The sequence below is a fragment of the Oncorhynchus mykiss genome, chromosome 23, assembly GCF_057628025.1.
Source record: "Oncorhynchus mykiss isolate SJ-2025 chromosome 23, ASM5762802v1, whole genome shotgun sequence".
NCBI classification, from domain to species: Eukaryota; Metazoa; Chordata; class Actinopteri; order Salmoniformes; family Salmonidae; genus Oncorhynchus; species Oncorhynchus mykiss.
The window spans coordinates 8,691,818-8,709,055 of record NC_143044.1 but is presented as its reverse complement, the minus strand read 5'-3'; the positions used below and the strand labels follow the sequence as shown (position 1 = coordinate 8,709,055).

General features: G+C 40.6%; 2 protein-coding genes across 2 annotated transcripts; one reads left to right on the top strand and one right to left on the bottom strand.

Moving 5' to 3' along the window:
• Positions 1-2,903: 2,903 nt before the first annotated feature.
• On the bottom strand, positions 2,904-5,198 carry LOC118943922 (uncharacterized). The gene is made up of 7 exons (XM_090216704.1): positions 4,854-5,198; positions 4,599-4,736; positions 4,302-4,466; positions 4,000-4,122; positions 3,791-3,870; positions 3,494-3,578; positions 2,904-3,093 (listed from the first exon to the last, which is right to left on the bottom strand). Exons 1-7 carry the CDS (start codon positions 5,092-5,094, stop codon positions 3,062-3,064), a joined length of 864 nt encoding a protein of 287 aa, XP_090072830.1. The 5' UTR covers positions 5,095-5,198; the 3' UTR covers positions 2,904-3,061.
• Positions 5,199-5,628: 430 nt separating this feature from the next.
• On the top strand, positions 5,629-9,949 carry LOC110502376 (very long chain fatty acid elongase 6). Its single transcript, XM_021580346.3, has 4 exons — positions 5,629-5,924; positions 6,510-6,641; positions 7,801-7,952; positions 8,143-9,949. Exons 1-4 carry the CDS (start codon positions 5,827-5,829, stop codon positions 8,568-8,570), a joined length of 810 nt encoding a protein of 269 aa, XP_021436021.1. The 5' UTR covers positions 5,629-5,826; the 3' UTR covers positions 8,571-9,949.
• Positions 9,950-17,238: the final 7,289 nt, after the last annotated feature.

The window sequence follows — 17,238 nt, the reverse complement described above, 5'->3', positions numbered from 1 at the left end:
TTCCTTCCAAACAACTCAACTTTAGTTTAATCTGTCCACTTCAGATGTGCAACATTGTTTTTTTGGACAGCAGTGGCTTCTTCTGTGGTGTCCTCCCATTAACATCATCTCTCTAACAGAGATGTTAGCATGTTCCAGAGATTTCTTTAAGTCTTTAGCTGACACTCTAAGATTCTTCTTAACATCATTGAGCATTCTGAGCTGTGCTCTTGCAGTCATCTTTGCAGGACGACCACTCCTAGGAAGAGTAGCAACAGTGCTGAACTTTCTCAATTTATAGACAATTTGTCTTACCGTGGACTGATGAACATCAAGGCTTTTAGACATACTTTTGTAACCCTTTCCAGCTTAATGCAAGTCAACAATTCTTAATCTTGGGTCTTCTGAGATCTCTTTTGTTTGAGGCATGGTTCACATCAGGCAATGCTTCTTGTGAATAGAAAACTCAATTTTTTTGAGTGTTTTTTATAGGGCACGGCAGCTCTAACCAACATCTCCAATCTCGTCTCAATGATTGTACTCCAGGTTAGCTGACTCCTGACTCCAAGTCATTCACCTAGGGGTTCACATACTTTTTTCAACCTACACTGTGAATGTTTAAATTATGTATTCAATATGGACAAGAAAAATACAATAAATGGTGTGTTATTAGTTTAATGAGACTGTTTGTCTGTTGTTGTAACTTTAGATGAAGATCAAATCTAATTATATGACCAATTTATTCAGAAATCCAAAGGGTTCACATACCTTTTCTTGCCACTGTATATACTGTACTTTTGTACCATCTATTTAATCTTGCCTATGCCACTCGGTCATCGCAAATCCATATATTTATATGTATATATTCTTATTCCATCCCTTTACTTAGATTTGTGTGTATTAGGTATTTGTTGTGGAATTGTTAGATTACTTGTTAGATACTACTGCACTGTCGGAACTAGAAGCACAAGCATTTTGCTATGCTCGCAATAACATCTGCTAACCATGTGTACGTGACCAATAACATTTGATTTGCCTTGCCTTGACTGCAACCTGGGATGAGTCATCCACTCTGTCCACATAGCCTACTAATAATAATTCAGTTTTTGCTCATTGAATAAACCATATTTTTATACCTCACCCCCTCTATAGTTATCCAGACATTGCAGAGCCCAAGTGTAGTGTAAGTATTCCTCAAGCAATTCCATGTTATTTGTTCACAGCCACAACAACTTTGCATTATTCTTACGTTTTGGACATGCTATGAAAGAGGACCATGAGCTGAGGTGGCTGGGTGGAAACAACCTCACTCACTGGGGAATCCTTCTTAAATCTCCCTCTGCGACCCCTGTTCTACTGTCTCATCACTACACACTTACCACATACTTGTTGTTATTCCTCTGAGCTCACCTGAAGTAAAACCGCGATGCAGTGAACCATGATATGCACTATGCAAAGGTGCAAGGCCACCCATAACTTGTGGTTTTTCAAACACAACTTCTCATACAAAACCCCCACTAAGCCCTGTCCAAAGCTTCCCTCATTTCTCTATATCCTCTTTATGTGCAATAACTGGTGTGTAGTTTACTGTGACCTGTCAGAAGTATGTTTAGTGCTCGGAGAGGGAAAGTACCCACGTATAGGTCTCCCTGAACAAACCACCCACACCTCAGCCCTGTTTGAAAAGTGGGAATGTATATGGTGGGTTCTGCTGCACACAGAGGTCGACTCTCACCCAGCCCACAAGCCCTGCAGATTAGAAATCACACCGTAGGGAGCCCATTCCAGCCTGTAAATGTGGACTATTTTTCATTCTTCCTCTCCTAAACCAGATTATTTTTTAAATGCTAGGCCTATACATATCCAACCCACAATACCTTTTCATCTCATCACAAATTATTTTCTATTCAATAGGAACCAAACAGAGCCAACGGGACCCACCTGAATCTGACCAATAGAAACTCTCGTTTTTGTTGCAAAATGCAATTATTTGCTAAGGTTTGGACTAATGATTACACCAGAAGATGGCAGCATTTCTCACTTCCATCCCCACTTGTGTCTGTAATCATGTTGTCAGTGCATTCCCACAGTATACAAGACATTCTCGATCTCTGAGAAAACAACCTGAGGTTGACGAGTTCAATTCTTTCCAGGAACTAGGCTCTTCTGGAAGAATGTTAATTAGGATCAAACAGAACCAGGTTAACTGCATTGTTTAACTGGGTAGGTTATGTTGCTCTGCAGTCTGTGTCAACATAGGAAAGTCACAGACACTGTAATAAACCACAGCTCATTCAAAAGCTATGCCAAAAGGGGATGATCAGCTTGATGGGCTCAAAAGTTCAATAAATATTTGTTTTTAATAAAACATACCCAAGCTTGCCTATCTTGCTTATTTGTAACTAGTTCTTATCAGACAAGTTGACTTCTATTATCATTAATAGATACTTATCATTAATTATATAGCAGAGTAGTGGGTGTATAGCACAGGTTGGTTGCACCTTGTGTTGCACCATGTGTTTGATGCCATTCCAGCCATTATAATGAGACATCCTCCCCTCGGGCAGCCTCCTGTGATGTATAGTATGGTAAAATAGGGAGCTGTTGGATAAATATTGTTTAATTAGAGCATCAGAGGACACAAGTCATAGCTCTCTTTGGGAAAAAGGTGAGGCCTAACACCTAGGAAACCTAAAATGAGCAACAGTATAATATTGCTATATTGATGTTTGCAGATTAACAGTATTAAAAACAAACACAATAATGGAAATAATGTACAGCATTTACAACAATAGTATTTGTAACTAACAACATTGTTAATTTAATGTTACCATTCTCTTTTTACATTTTCATAAGTAATCAAGAAATAAATTAATATAGCAGTAATCATATATACCAAAAACTACTTTTCACATAGGCCTATATTTTGAATGCAGATATGTTTATTACTAACGTAAGTATTGGGCTAAGTGATGAGACAGAAAGTGGCGGTCTTCAAAGGTGGCAGTCTCAACATTATCTTATTTGGAGAGTTCATTTCTGTTGCTTCCATTAAATATCACTCGGTATTAAGACGTGGTCCTCAGTTGACGCAAACATCAGTCAGCTGAGACTCTGGAGAAAAAAAATGCGGACAAAATAAATGTAATATCTCCACGTGACCCGATATGATAAATAATCTAGGCATAGAGCAGAATCTTCACCATGAACAACCTATGCAGATACAACTTCCTCTATATCGGAGTCAAATAGGTTCAGCGCCAGATTGGCAGGCATAGAGTTCTCTTGAATATCTGAGGGAGAAATTAAGCCCATCTAATAACTCATGTTGTACATATGAGTGCTGCATATCTGTACAAGTTTACATTTGTACAAGCTTTACATTAATTACAATGTTTGGTGTGATTATGGTCAGTACCTCACTGTTTTATGCACTGAAAAACATACACCTAAAGATAATTACATCTAATCTCTCAGTAACAAAATGGTGTGTGATCTATCTACAGTAACTCACTAGGCAGAGGCTCCCACTCTCTAAGGCTGACAGCACTCTTTTCATTTGCACAGTCTGCAAATTGTATGTTTGACTCAGACTCTTCCTACAGAAGCAACGAAACAATAATGCTTGAAATACACTTATACAACACACAGACTCAGTCATTAACAGTTTAAACACATACATAGACAGTTTGAAAAAATTTACAGCTTGTTTTGACTACTGCTATTGCATCTCACAAAATAATAACAAATAAAATATATATATATATATATATATATATATATATATATCTTCAAAATAAATTGATGTAACCTTGGGATAATTTGCCTTCAAACCGTCAGCTATAGATGATGTATTTTCCAAATGAAACAATGAAGCGATGCTCTGCCGATCTAAAAGGAAAGAGGGCATTGTTACAACAGTATGTGAGACCCTGCAGTCAGTGTAGACTTAACTTAGCCAGGGATCACACGTTCAAGCAAGTTAACGGCACACAGAGTAAGGCATCATAGAGAGTGTACATTTGGATAAAGTTGACTGTGGTTCAACAGGGGGTGGTTCTTTTCTCTTCAGCCTGGCATCAGCTAGAGCGTCAGATCTTCTTCTGGCCTCCATGGAAACTCGGACAGAGTCGTAGATAAACACTGGTGAAAAAAGCCCAGGCACAGACCAAACGTGATAACATTGTTGCTGCAACATACCCCAGCTGCTGCTCATTTTAATATACAAAGCAGATCTACATTAAAGCTATATCAATATCAACTGATGAACAGTACATTTCCATGCAGTAAAAAGACAGCAGACTGTTATGTAGCTACTGTACCTATCACGATGAAGCCATAGAAAAAGAGGCCCAAAATCATGTTAACTTTCACAAGTGGCTCGAAGTAAGTGGGGTCTGTCAATATGTTGACTCTGGGTTTGATTTCATTGGTGCTCTTCTTTGTTTTTGGAGCTTTTCCCCACAGTTTGAAGACGTGATCATTGCCTGCATCAGAACAAAATGTACAATCCATTTCAAAATCCATTTCACAATGGATTTTACAATTCAGCAATTGTGAAATTCACACAGGTTTGTGCATTCACACAAAGAGTGGGAACAGAATAAAGAGCAAATCACCTTGTGATGCTGTTTGCTTCTTGTAAGTCTGTAGAACAGACATTAGAGACTTCACAAGCCCCTGGGGGTCTTTCGCATTTGTGTAGGGTTCGGGATATCCTTGAGTCACCTGGTCCAAATTACCTGGAGAAGTACCATCTGTGGGAAATCAGAGGAAAATGTCAAATGTTGCCACAACCCAAGCTTAGACATTTGCCTCTCTGACTTCATTCTGTTAACGCTAGGCCTAGACTAACTTCTGGATTCCTGTCTCACCTTTCACCAGCAAACTCTCAAATTGTCCAAGCAATGTGTTTACAAAATGGGTCAGTTTTGGGGTTGTGACATCGGGGTTGTTCTGAACAGGGTTGATCAAAGTCATGTGCTCCAGCGATGATGAGGAAGCAAAAACAGTTGCAGGAGTTGGCTTTGCAAAAACTGGCTTTATGAGACAGAAAATAACCAAACATAAAATCTTGATATTGCACAGCCCTTCCTTGTGGGCACGCTGTGACATTTTGATGACAAATATAGCCTAATTCTCAAAGACAATGAGTAAACATTACAACTCAAACTACTAGCTGACTCGCTGTGTGTTATACAATTAAGTGTGTGGGAAACTGAACATTCTGGAGCTATTTTATGTACCCAGCTTGCCCATTGGCATGGTAACCAACTGTCCTCACTATTTATGACATCAATCAAATTGTGTGCTCAAGGATTCTTTTCAAATTCGGGGGAGTTGCCAGGTTATGATTTTGCAATGTGTGGGTCAAAGCCTTAAGACACTTTCAGATCAATCTGACCAAATCTGGCAACCTGTTATCTGCAGCACAATTGTCTGTCTGCCACATGCGTCGGCATTTTCGCAGCTACAAAGTAATAATGGGTAACCTGCAAAGTTAGCATACCTAAATAATAAATTATAGGCCTACTGTTAGTTCTGTGAGTTTTCCTTTTGTTAAGCATTTTATAACGACCTTGGTCGAAACCAACATTCCCAAAGTATCCTCCCACAGTGGGAGGAGAGAGGGCAGGGCAGAAGCCCATCATAGTCCACGCCCGTATATAGTAAAGGTTGTATTTGTGCGTAAATGAAATCAGGTGTGAGTAGAGTAGTGGTGGAGAGGATGCGTGTGCGCGTTTATGATTAATATAACATTAGTCTAGGTAGCCTCCTATCTACTGGGTTTTTAAATCACAGAGAATAAATTATACATAGCTTAGTTTAGAGAGAGCAAGACCGAAAATGAATGAGACTGAATATCATCAAGTCCCACTTTCTCAATATGGTTTCGAGCAGCAATTTGACGAGCGAGGCGCTATCGAATGGATGCAAGAAAACTGGTATGTTTATAACATTTGTTTGGTTTCAAAATAATGATGAAATCACTTTGTTCGTGTGGTCGAACAGGACAGCTGAGTCAGGGTCAGGTGTCGCCCTTGATCACTTCGAATTGAAGAGCGTCAGGTGTTACGTCACAATTCTGACAGCCTAAGGTTGAAGCCAACTATATTATACACATTTCTTTACTCAAATAACAGCCACGTTGTTCTGTTCTGTTGCTTTTGAAATTAGAATATCCACCTCTAGTAGTGGTTTACTCTGGATGTCTAGTAAAAAAAAGTCAGCTAAACAGCATGGGGAAAGATTTTGTACAAATGTAACATTTCATTTGACATTTCATTTCAAGCCAGCTACTATCAACGGAAGTGGCTAGGGCTGATTGCTTTAGTCAATAAATTTCACATATCACCATAGTAAACTGGGTGTGCCATGTTAAATACCTTCAGCATGAGTAATAGTGAATGTAAAAACATCACTTCATTAAAGTCCTAGGGTGTGTTCAATCACTGAAATGCATTGCAGCTGAGTAACCTTGCCATGGGCACAATCGAAGGAAACTTACTGACATGTTTCTCTCTCACCAGGAGCAAGGCCTTTGTGTTCTGTGGCCTGTATGCAGCGCTGGTCTTTGGAGGCCAACATTTCATGAAGGAGAGGCCTAAACTTAATCTGCGCAGACCACTGGTGCTGTGGTCACTCAGCCTGGCCATCTTCAGGTGAGTTTTTTTTGTTCTTTACATCTGCCAACAAGTCACTTTCATTATGCATCCATCTGTTAACAATCCTGATGGTAGAAAGATGGCTGTCATAATCATTTAAGTGTTTAAAATTCTTACTCCTACTGTTTTAAGATCACACTTTGTGCTGAAATGAAGAATTGTTTTGTGCAGAAAGCACCCTCATGCAGCATCTTTTCACGTGGTGGAACTAAGCATACTGTACATGTGCACTGCTTTGTAAGGGCAGTTTCCTAGATGCCAATGTGACCTTACTACATATGTCTTCCTAGTGTAGGGCTCTCAACCCTTTTCCTGGAGTGCTTCTATCCTGTAGGTTTTTCACTCCAACCCTAATTTAGTGCACCTGATTCTAATAATTAGCTGGTTGATAAAAGGAATCGGGTTAGTTAAAACCTACAGGAGGGTAGCGCTTCAGGAACGGGGTTGTGGAACCCTGCCCTAGGAAGCCCTATACTACATATGTGGTTTAAGGAGTTAGTGATGTAACTTTAGTGAACTCGGAGTTCAACTCGGAACACCGGATTGACAAATGGCTCAACTCTTTAGCCAGGTATATTTGGCAACAAATCCTTCAGAACTTAACCTGCCAGTGAGCAGGTAACTCGGGGGCTTACTTTATTTATCCTGAATGAAGTGTCTGCGCTATGAGTTGCGGACCAAAGACATTAGGTTCCCTCATTGTAAATGTTGCATCATCCCCTTCATTTGAGGAATGGTTGCTATTTATTTTTATTTGAACATTACTAATGACAAAATGCATTAACTTCACACAGCAACAGTTGTGGATGACTTAATATAATAACTTTAATTGATAGGTGTGTGGGGGGGGGGGGTGTAAAAGGTGCTTGTGCATTGATAAGCACACCAATGACTGCATTAAAGCTAAATAATACAAATAAAGATGGAATTACAACAAGCCTATTTCAAACCATAGCCTGCTGATTTTGCAAGAACTTGTTTCATTGTGATTTTAGCACAAATGAACATGTGGCACCGACTCAGCCATGGCTTGATGTTTCAGCATTCTCAACGAATAGATTGACTAGACATGCACACAATGTTACAAGCCTGCTAGTGTAACTTTTAGTTTTGCTCTTGCCCTCTAGTGCAATGCTTAACTTTATTTTAATTGCAGTATCATTGGAGCAATTCGAACAGGATGGTACATGCTGTATGTCCTCTCAACCAGCGGTTTCAGACAGTCTATATGTGACCAGAGCTTCTACAATGGACCAGTGAGCAAGTTCTGGGCCTATGCCTTTGTCCTGAGCAAAGCCCCTGAACTGGGTAAGAACCGGGGATGGAACTGCCAGTCGTTTGTCTGAACTTGGCAATTTGTCCACTCCTACCATGAGTGTCTAATTTATGGCAAACCATATAACTTAGTCGAAGATGTGCAGTAAATGTTTAAGTGCGTCTGCATGTCTGGGACCATAACTTTGTTGGTCCTGATGTATCCTCTCAATGACCTCCACAGGCGACACGGCATTCATTGTGCTCCGTAAGCAGCGGCTGATCTTCCTGCACTGGTACCACCACATTACCGTGCTGCTCTACTCCTGGTACTCCTACAAGGATCAAGTGGCTGGAGGCGGCTGGTTCATGACCATGAACTACTCTGTTCACGCACTCATGTATAGCTACTACGCGGTGCGGGCAGCTGGCTACCGGGTGCCACGCCCCTTTGCCGTGGTCATCACCACCTTCCAAATCGCTCAGATGGCCATGGGGCTGACGGTCAGTTGGCTGGTCTACCACTGGATGCAGGAGGGGGACTGCCACTCCTACCTGAACAACATTATGTGGAGCTCCCTCATGTACCTCAGCTACCTGCTCCTCTTCTCCTCCTTTTTCTACCAGACCTACATGAAAGGCAAAGGTGGCAAGAGCTCCAAGATGGACTAAATTGTGGGGGGAGGGATTGCTACGTTGCCTGACGGGGCCCAGTTTTAAGCTTTTCGCGACAATGGCAAGTCTATCCATTCCCTATACACCTTATGCCATTAGTTTACCAGCAGTGAACTATTTTCCTGAACCTGTCAAGTGACCTCCACTGTCTGAAGTGTTTACAGAAATGTTTTCATGAAGATGTTGCTCTTTGTATCATAGTTCCGATCTGTGCTTTTCAAAAGGCACATGTAATGGCACCCCCTGCGAGTTTCTGTTCAGGCTGGTGCGACTGGTTTTCATACACATTTTCATGGTTCTCTTCTGAGCTTGTCAATGGACCAATAAGAGGGCTGGCAGCTGGTACGCCCATACCCAACCCCAATATTTGGCATTTCTCATTACCTTGGATCAGCCTACACCAGCATATTTCACTGTGACTGTCTCGTAGGTGTGGGCCTTTGGTTTCTCTGAACTGGTTTCCAAAACTCACCCTGTGAGATATTTGGTCACTTTAAATGGTGTAGTTGTGTTCTAACTCAAAGGAATCTTCCTGAAAGCAGCTATTTGTCGGGTGTTCACAAATGTATTTATTTATTTGATCGTATGATGGCAGCTGGAATAGTGCCGGAAAAGTCAAACTTTCCCATGGTCTCTCACTGCACAATTATTCAATTTTTGCACCAGAGATGACTGGTTTATTTTTGTGCTCTTAGGATGCAAGCAATGCCATGTTGCTTTTTTTCTGATGCATCACAGGAGTGGTTTTGGTTTCACTGTCACTTTCTGGTGAGAATGCTGTGTCTCCTGAAAGGAATTCCTAACTAAAAGAAAAGCCTGTTCTGCTGTGAAAATGTCAGGTATTTTTGTCCTCATTCTAAAGTTGTTTTTTAGAAAGGGAATGTTGAGCTTTGTTTTTATGTAGCTGGAAACAGACTTGGTATCTTGACATGCATATATTTGTTGTCTTGCTGATAATTCAGTTCTGTTTATTTAATGAATAATATTTATTGGTCTTTACAGGTTAAAGGGAGTATGAATGTATTTTGTTCCGGGGGGGGGGGGGCTGAGCAAGATACTTTTATTATGCTCAGCGTTAAACACCATTTTCACTAACTAAACTTGCCAGTGGAATTTGAATGCCATGTTTACATTTTGTTAAAATTTGCAGCAGAAAAAGCTAAATGTATTTTAAGATGTGCCAAATGATGCTGAACAACCCTATGTCAAGATTATCTATGTATTGCCATATTGAGCAGATGGCCATCAGCCGATGAATTCTGTGATCCTGATCCGACGTGTTTGACATTGACATGTACTACGTGTTATAAATGAAAACGGACCAACTAAAGCCTTCTAATATTTGAAATGTACTATAATAAAGCACTCTTTTGAAATCTGTTTTTAAAACCTGTGATTTGCTATAACCCGGTAAACAAGCAAGTAGGTGGCAATGTTGTACTTGTGTCCCAAATGAGACGTTTGTCGCTTCTTTCATCGCTAGCTACAGTCAGACTGACTGTGAAAGAACTTGACACATTTAAATCATTGTTTGTTATACAGCCAAGTAGCTACATTTGGTTAGTGATTATTATAGGAAAAATGTCACTGGGGGGGGAATGAGGACTGATGTACAGTAATTCATTATTGGCTTTCATTGCTACGGAAGGAAATTTGAATTACACTGAACAAAAAACAGAGTTTTCATGAGCTGAAATAAATGGCAGGAATGTTCTGTACATGTTTATTTCTCAATGTGCACATGTTTACATCCCTGTTAGTGAGCATTTCTCCTTCGCCACGATAATCCATCCACTTGACAGGTGTGGCATATCAAGAAGCTGATCACTCAAGTGCACCTTGTGCTGTGGACAAAATTTGTGCCATTTCTGTCAACGCATTGCCGCAGATGTCAAGTTGAGGGAGCGTGCAATTGGCATGCTGACTGCAGGAATGACCGGAGCTGACTGTTCAATTCTCTACTATAAGCTGCCTTCAATGTTTTAGAGAATCTTGCAGTACCAGCCTCAAATGTAACCACGCCAGCCCAGGACCTCCAAGGCTTCATCTGCAAGATCATCTAAGACCAGCCACTCGGACAGCTGATGAAACTGTTTGTTTGCACAACCAAAGGATTTCTGCACAAACTATCAGAAACCATCTCAGGGAAGCTCATCTGCATGCTTGTCTTGACCTGACTGCAGTTTGACGTCGTAACCGGCAAATGCTCAACTTCGATGACCACTGCCGCACTGGAGAAGTGGGCACTTCCCGGATGAATCCCGGTTTCAGTTGTACCAGGCAGGTGGTAGACGGCGTGTGTTGTGTGGGCTAGTGGTTTGCTGATGTCAGCATTATGAACAGATTCCCCGATGGTGGGGTTATGGGCAGGCATAAGCTATGGACAATTTGCATTTTATCGATGGCAATTTGAATGCGCAGAGATACCGTGACGAGATCCTGAGGCCCATTGTCGTGTTATTCATCCACCGCCATCACCATGTTTCAACATGATAATGCACGGCCCCATGTCGCAAGGATCTGTACAAAATTCCTGGAAGCTGAAAATGTCCCAGTTCTTTAATGCCCTGCATACTCGCATGTCACCCATTGAGCATGTTTGGGATGCTCTGGATCGACGTGTATGACCGCATGTTCCAGATTCAACCAATATCCAGAAACTTTGCACAGCCTTTGAAGAGGAGTGGGACAACATTCCAGAGGCCACAATCAACAGCCTGATCAACTCTATGTGAAGGAGAGGTGTCGAGCTGCATGAGGAGGCAAATGGCGGTCACACCAGATACTGACTGGTTTTCTGATCCACACTAACTTTTTTTTAAGGTATCTGTGACCAGCAGATGCATATCTGTATTCCCAGTTGTGAAATTCATAGATTAGGGCCTAATGAATTTATTTCAATTGACAGACTTCCTTATATGAACTGTAACTCAGTCAAATCTTTGAAATTGTTGCATGTTTAGTATATTTTTGTTAAGTGTAGTATTTTTGACAAAGATGGAGAAAAAAAGTTGATGAGCAAGCAGGTAAGTGAGATTAATGTTCGTACAGCACTTACAGTATGTACTGCTGGTGAAGAATTATCTTTACGTTTCAACATTTATTTCAATTGTATCATAAAATGCTGAATTTTTTTCATGAAGATACACACTAGCATTAAATGACAAAAATATACAAAGTATTTTGCAAAATGTAAAGACATTTTCAGATATGCCACTGGTTTAATATCAAGTCGTGTCAGAACAACAAACCATCTGCAAGCTGTTACCAGAATAAGTCACTTATTCATGGCTGTGCCGGCACTCTTTTGTTCCAGAATGTTCTGTATGGCATGTTCCGGAGCTTTCTGGCCCATCTCCTTCCAGCTCTTCTGCAGCAGGAGGTTATTGCTCTTTCGCTGGGTGATGAGGCAGTGGGGAAACCATAGCCCTTTGAATTGACCCACTACATCATTATGGCCCATGTCCAACAGCAGGGTCACACTCTCTGTCAGGACAACAGGTGGACAGATAACCAAGATAAAAATGTTATTCTGGTTGGATCAAAAAGGACAAGAAGCTAATCTGAGAACAGGCACTGACAGTATTGTCAATAACAATACTAGGGAAAAACGGTTTTAACTGAAGATTGGTGCGATACTGATGAGTGTAGTCAGATATCAAGGTCAAAACAATAACTTTCTGATGGGAGTAGGATTTACAGGAGAGGGAAGAGGAGAGTGAGGCTCACCTACCTGGGCAATACACAATATAAACAAAAGTATGTTGACTAGAGGTCGATTGATTTATGATTTTTCAACGTCGAAACCGATTTATTGGAAGACCAAAAAAAGATGATACCGATTAATTGGCCATTTAAAAAATATGTATATTTGTAATAATGACAATTACAACAATACTAAATTAACACTTATTTTAACTTAATACATAAATAAAATCAGTTTAGTCTCAAATAATTAAACATGTTCAATTTGGTTTAAATAATGCAAAAACAGTGTTAGAGAAGAAAGTAAAAGTGCAATATGTGCCATGTAAAAAAGCTAATGTTTAAGTTCCTTGCACAGAACACTAGAACGTATGACAGCTGGTGGTTCCTTTAACATGAGTCTTCAATATTCCCAGTTGAGAAGTTTTAGGTTGTAGTTATTATTGGAATTATAGGACTATTTCCCTCTATACCATTTGTATTTCATATACAGTGCCTTGCGAAAGTATTCGGCCCCCTTGAACTTTGCGACCTTTTGCCACATTTCAGGCTTCAAACATAAAGATATAAAACTGTCTTTTTTTGTGAAGAATCAACAACAAGTGGGACACAATCATGAAGTGGAACGACATTTATTGGATATTTCAAACTTTTTTTTAAAAATCAAAAACTGAAAAATTGGGCGTGCAAAATTATTCAGCCCCCTTAAATTAATACTTTGTAGCGCCACCTTTTGCTGCGATTACAGCTGTAAGTCGCTTTGGGTATGTCTCTATCAGTTTTGCACATCGAGAGACTGACATTTTTTCCCATTCCTCCTTGCAAAACAGCTCGAGCTCAGTGAGGTTGGATGGAGAGCATTTGTGAACAGCAGTTTTCAGTTCTTTCCACAGATTCTCGATTGGATTCAGGTCTGGACTTTGACTTGGCCATTCTAACACCTGGATATGTTTATTTTTGAACCATTCCATTGTAGATTTTGCTTTATGTTTTGGATCATTGTCTTGTTGGAAGACAAATCTCCGTCCCAGTCTCAAGTCTTTTGCAGACTCCATCAGGTTTTCTTCCAGAATGGTCCTGTATTTGGCTCCATCCATCTTCCCATCAATTTTAACCATCTTCCCTGTCCCTGCTGAAGAAAAGCAGGCCCAAACCATGATGCTGCCACCACCATGTTTGACAGTGGGGATGGTGTGTTCAGCTGTGTTGCTTTTACGCCAAACATAACGTTTTGCATTGTTGCCAAAAAGTTCAATTTTGGTTTCATCTGACCAGAGCACCTTCTTCCACATGTTTGGTGTGTCTCCCAGGTGGCTTGTGGCAAACTTTAAACGACACTTTTTATGGATATCTTTAAGAAATGGCTTTCTTCTTGCCACTCTTCCAAAAAGGCCAGATTTGTGCAATATACGACTGATTGTTGTCCTATGGACAGAGTCTCCCACCTCAGCTGTAGATCTCTGCAGTTCATCCAGAGTGATCATGGGCCTCTTGGCTGCATCTCTGATCAGTCTTCTCCTTGTATGAGCTGAAAGTTTAGAGGAACGGCCAGGTCTTGGTAGATTTGCAGTGGTCTGATACTCCTTCCATTTCAATATTATCGCTTGCACAGTGCTCCTTGGGATGTTTAAAGCTTGGGAAATATTTTTGTGTCCAAATCCGGCTTTAAACTTCTTCACAACAGTATCTCGGACCTGCCTGGTGTGTTCCTTGTTCTTCATGATGCTCTCTGCGCTTTTAACGGACCTCTGAGACTATCACAGTGCAGGTGCATTTATACGGAGACTTGATTACACACAGGTGGATTGTATTTATCATCATTAGTCATTTAGGTCAACATTGGATCATTCAGAGATTCTCACTGAACTTCTGGAGAGAGTTTGCTGCACTGAAAGTAAAGGGGCTGAATAATTTTTCAGTTTTGGATTTGTTAAAAAAGTTTGAAATATCCAATAAATGTCGTTCCACTTCATGATTGTGCCCCACTTGTTGTTGATTCTTCACAAAAAAAGACAGTTTTATATCTTTATGTTTGAAGCCTGAAATGTGGCAAAAGGTCGCAAAGTTCAAGGGGGCCGAATACTTTCGCAAGGCACTGTACCTTTGACCTTTGACTATGTTCTTATAGGCACTATAGTATTGCCAGCCTAATCTCGGGAGTTGATAGGCTTGAAATCATAAACAGCACTGTGCTTCAAGCATTGCGAAGAGCTGCTGGCAAACGCAGGAAAGTGCTGTTTGAATGAATGCTTACGAGCCTGCTGCTGCCTACCACCGCTCAGTCAGACTGCTCTATCAAATATCAAATCATAGACTTAATTATAATAAACACACACAAATACGAGCCTTAGGTCATTAATATGTTCAAATCCGTTAACTATCATTTCGAAAACAAAACATGTTCACACCCAGGCTCTGTCGTAAACCGGCCGTGACCGGGAGGTCCGTGGGACGACGCACAATTAGCCTAGCGTCGTCCGGGTTAGGGAGGGATTGGTCGGTAGGGATGTCCTTGTCTCATCGCGCACCAGCGACTCCTGTGGCGGGCCGGGCGCAGTGCGCGCTAACCAAGGTTGCCAGGTGCACGGTGTAGCCTCCGACACATTGGTGCGGCTGGCTTCCGGGTTGGATGAGCGCTGTGCCGTACGGGAGTTGTAGCGATGAGACAAGATAGTAGCTACTACCACGAAAAAGGGGTAAAAAAAAAACCGGAATCATTCCGTAGTTTATCGAACACCTCAGGCCTAAGTCTAAATAATTGGGGAGAAAAAGGGGTAAAAAATAAATAAAACATGTCACAATTATGTAAAATTCTGGCAAATTAGTTTGAAACAAGCCAGGGACCCAAACTACTGCATATACCCAGAAGTGACATAATTTCCCTAGTTAATATTGCCTGCTAACATGAATAAATGTTAACTAAGTATTTAAGGTTTAAAAACTATTCTTCTGTATATTGATTTTAAGAAAGGCATTGATGTTTCTGGTTAGCTTCATTGGTGCAACGATTGTGCTTTTTTTCGCCAATGCGCTTTTGTTAAATCATCACCCGTTTGGCGAAGTAGGCTGTGGTTCGATGATAAATTAACAGGAACCGCATTGATTATATGCAACGCAGTAATATCATCAACCATGTGTAGTTAACTAGTGATTATGTTAAGATTGATTGTTTTTTATAAGATAAGTGTAATGCTAGCTAGCAACTTACCTTGGCTTCTTGCTGCACTCACATAACAGGTGGTCAGCCTGCTACGCAGTCTCCTCGTGGATTGCAATGTAATCGGCCATAATCGGCGTCCAAAAATGCCAATAACCGATTGTTATGAAAACTTGAAATCGGCCCTAAATAATCAGCCATGCCTCTGTGGACACCCCTTCAAATGAGTGGATTCGACTATTTCAGCCACACCCGTTGCTGAATAAAATCAAGCACACAGCCATGCAATCTCCATAGACAAACATTTGCAGAAGAATGGCCTTACTGAAGAGCTCAATGACTTTCAACGTGGCACTGTCATAGGATGCCACCTTTTCAACAAGTCAGTTTGTCAAATGTCAGCCCTGCTAGAGCTGTTCCAGTCAACTGTAAGTGCTGTTATTGTGAAGTGGAACGTCTAAGAGCAACAATGGCTAAGCCGCGAAGTGGTAGGCCACACAAGCTCACAGAACTGTCAGAACAGTTGACTGGAGCAGCTCTAGCAGGGCTGAAATTTGACAATTTGACAAACTGCCTCTGGAAGCACAATAACTGTTTGTTGTGAACTTAAGGAAATGGGTTTTCATGGCCGAGCACACAAGCCTAAGATCACCATGTGCAATGCCAAGTGTCGGCTGGAGTGGTGTAAAGCTTGCACTATTGGACTCTGAGGGCAGTGGAAACGCGTTCTCTGGAGTGATGAATCACGCTTCACCATCTGGCAGTCCGAAGGGTGAATCTGGGTTTGGCGGATGCCAGGAGAACACTACCTGCACGAACGCCTCTCCCGAGCCCGTACGGGAGCTGCAGTGATGGGAAAAGCACCAAGTGGATATAAAAAAATTGGGGCGAAAAAGGGGCAAAAGTTTAAAAAATAAAATAAAAGGGAAAGTCATGAAAAATACTATTTCAGTAAAAGTCTAAAGGTTTTAAGTATCAAAAGTAAATGTAATTGCTGAAATGTAATGTAATTGCTAAAATATACTTAAGTATCACAGCAAACCATTTCCTTGTAAAAAAATGTAGCCAGGGGCACACCAACACAGACATTATTTACAAAATATGCATTTGTGTTTTGTGAGTCCGCCAGTAAGTGTGTGAATTTCACAATCAATTGTGTGCTAAGCATTTAAAATTTAACGAGTACTTTGAGTTGTCAGGGAAAATATTTTCTTTAGGAATGTAGTGAAATAAAATTAGTCAAAAAATATAAATAGTGAAGTACATATACCCAAAAAACTGCGTACGTAGTGCTTTAAAGTATTTTTTACTTAAGTACTTTCCCACTGTACACAATACATTCTAAGGCTAGGATTGGACAGTCTTCCCAAACAAACGTGCATAGCTAGCCTAGCAACATACTACTTACTGTACATGACCAATGAGCTAAATGTCAAGTGAGGTGCTTTATCATGATGTAACATACAGTGTGTAACCAAGTAAAACAAACATTAAATAGGCCAGTTAATATAAATATATATACAGTGGGGGGGAACAAGTATTTGATAACCTGCAAATCGGCAATGTTTCCTACTTACAAAGCATGTAGAGGTCTGTATTCTTTTTAATCATAGGTACACTTCAACTGTGAGAGACGAAATCTAAAACAAAAATCCAGAAAATCACATTGTATGATTTTTAAGTAATTAATTTGCATTTTATTGCAAGACATAAGTATTTGATGCATCAGAAAAGCAGAACTTAATATTTGGTACAGAAACCTTTGTTTGCAATTACAGAGATCATACGTTTCCTGTAGTTCTT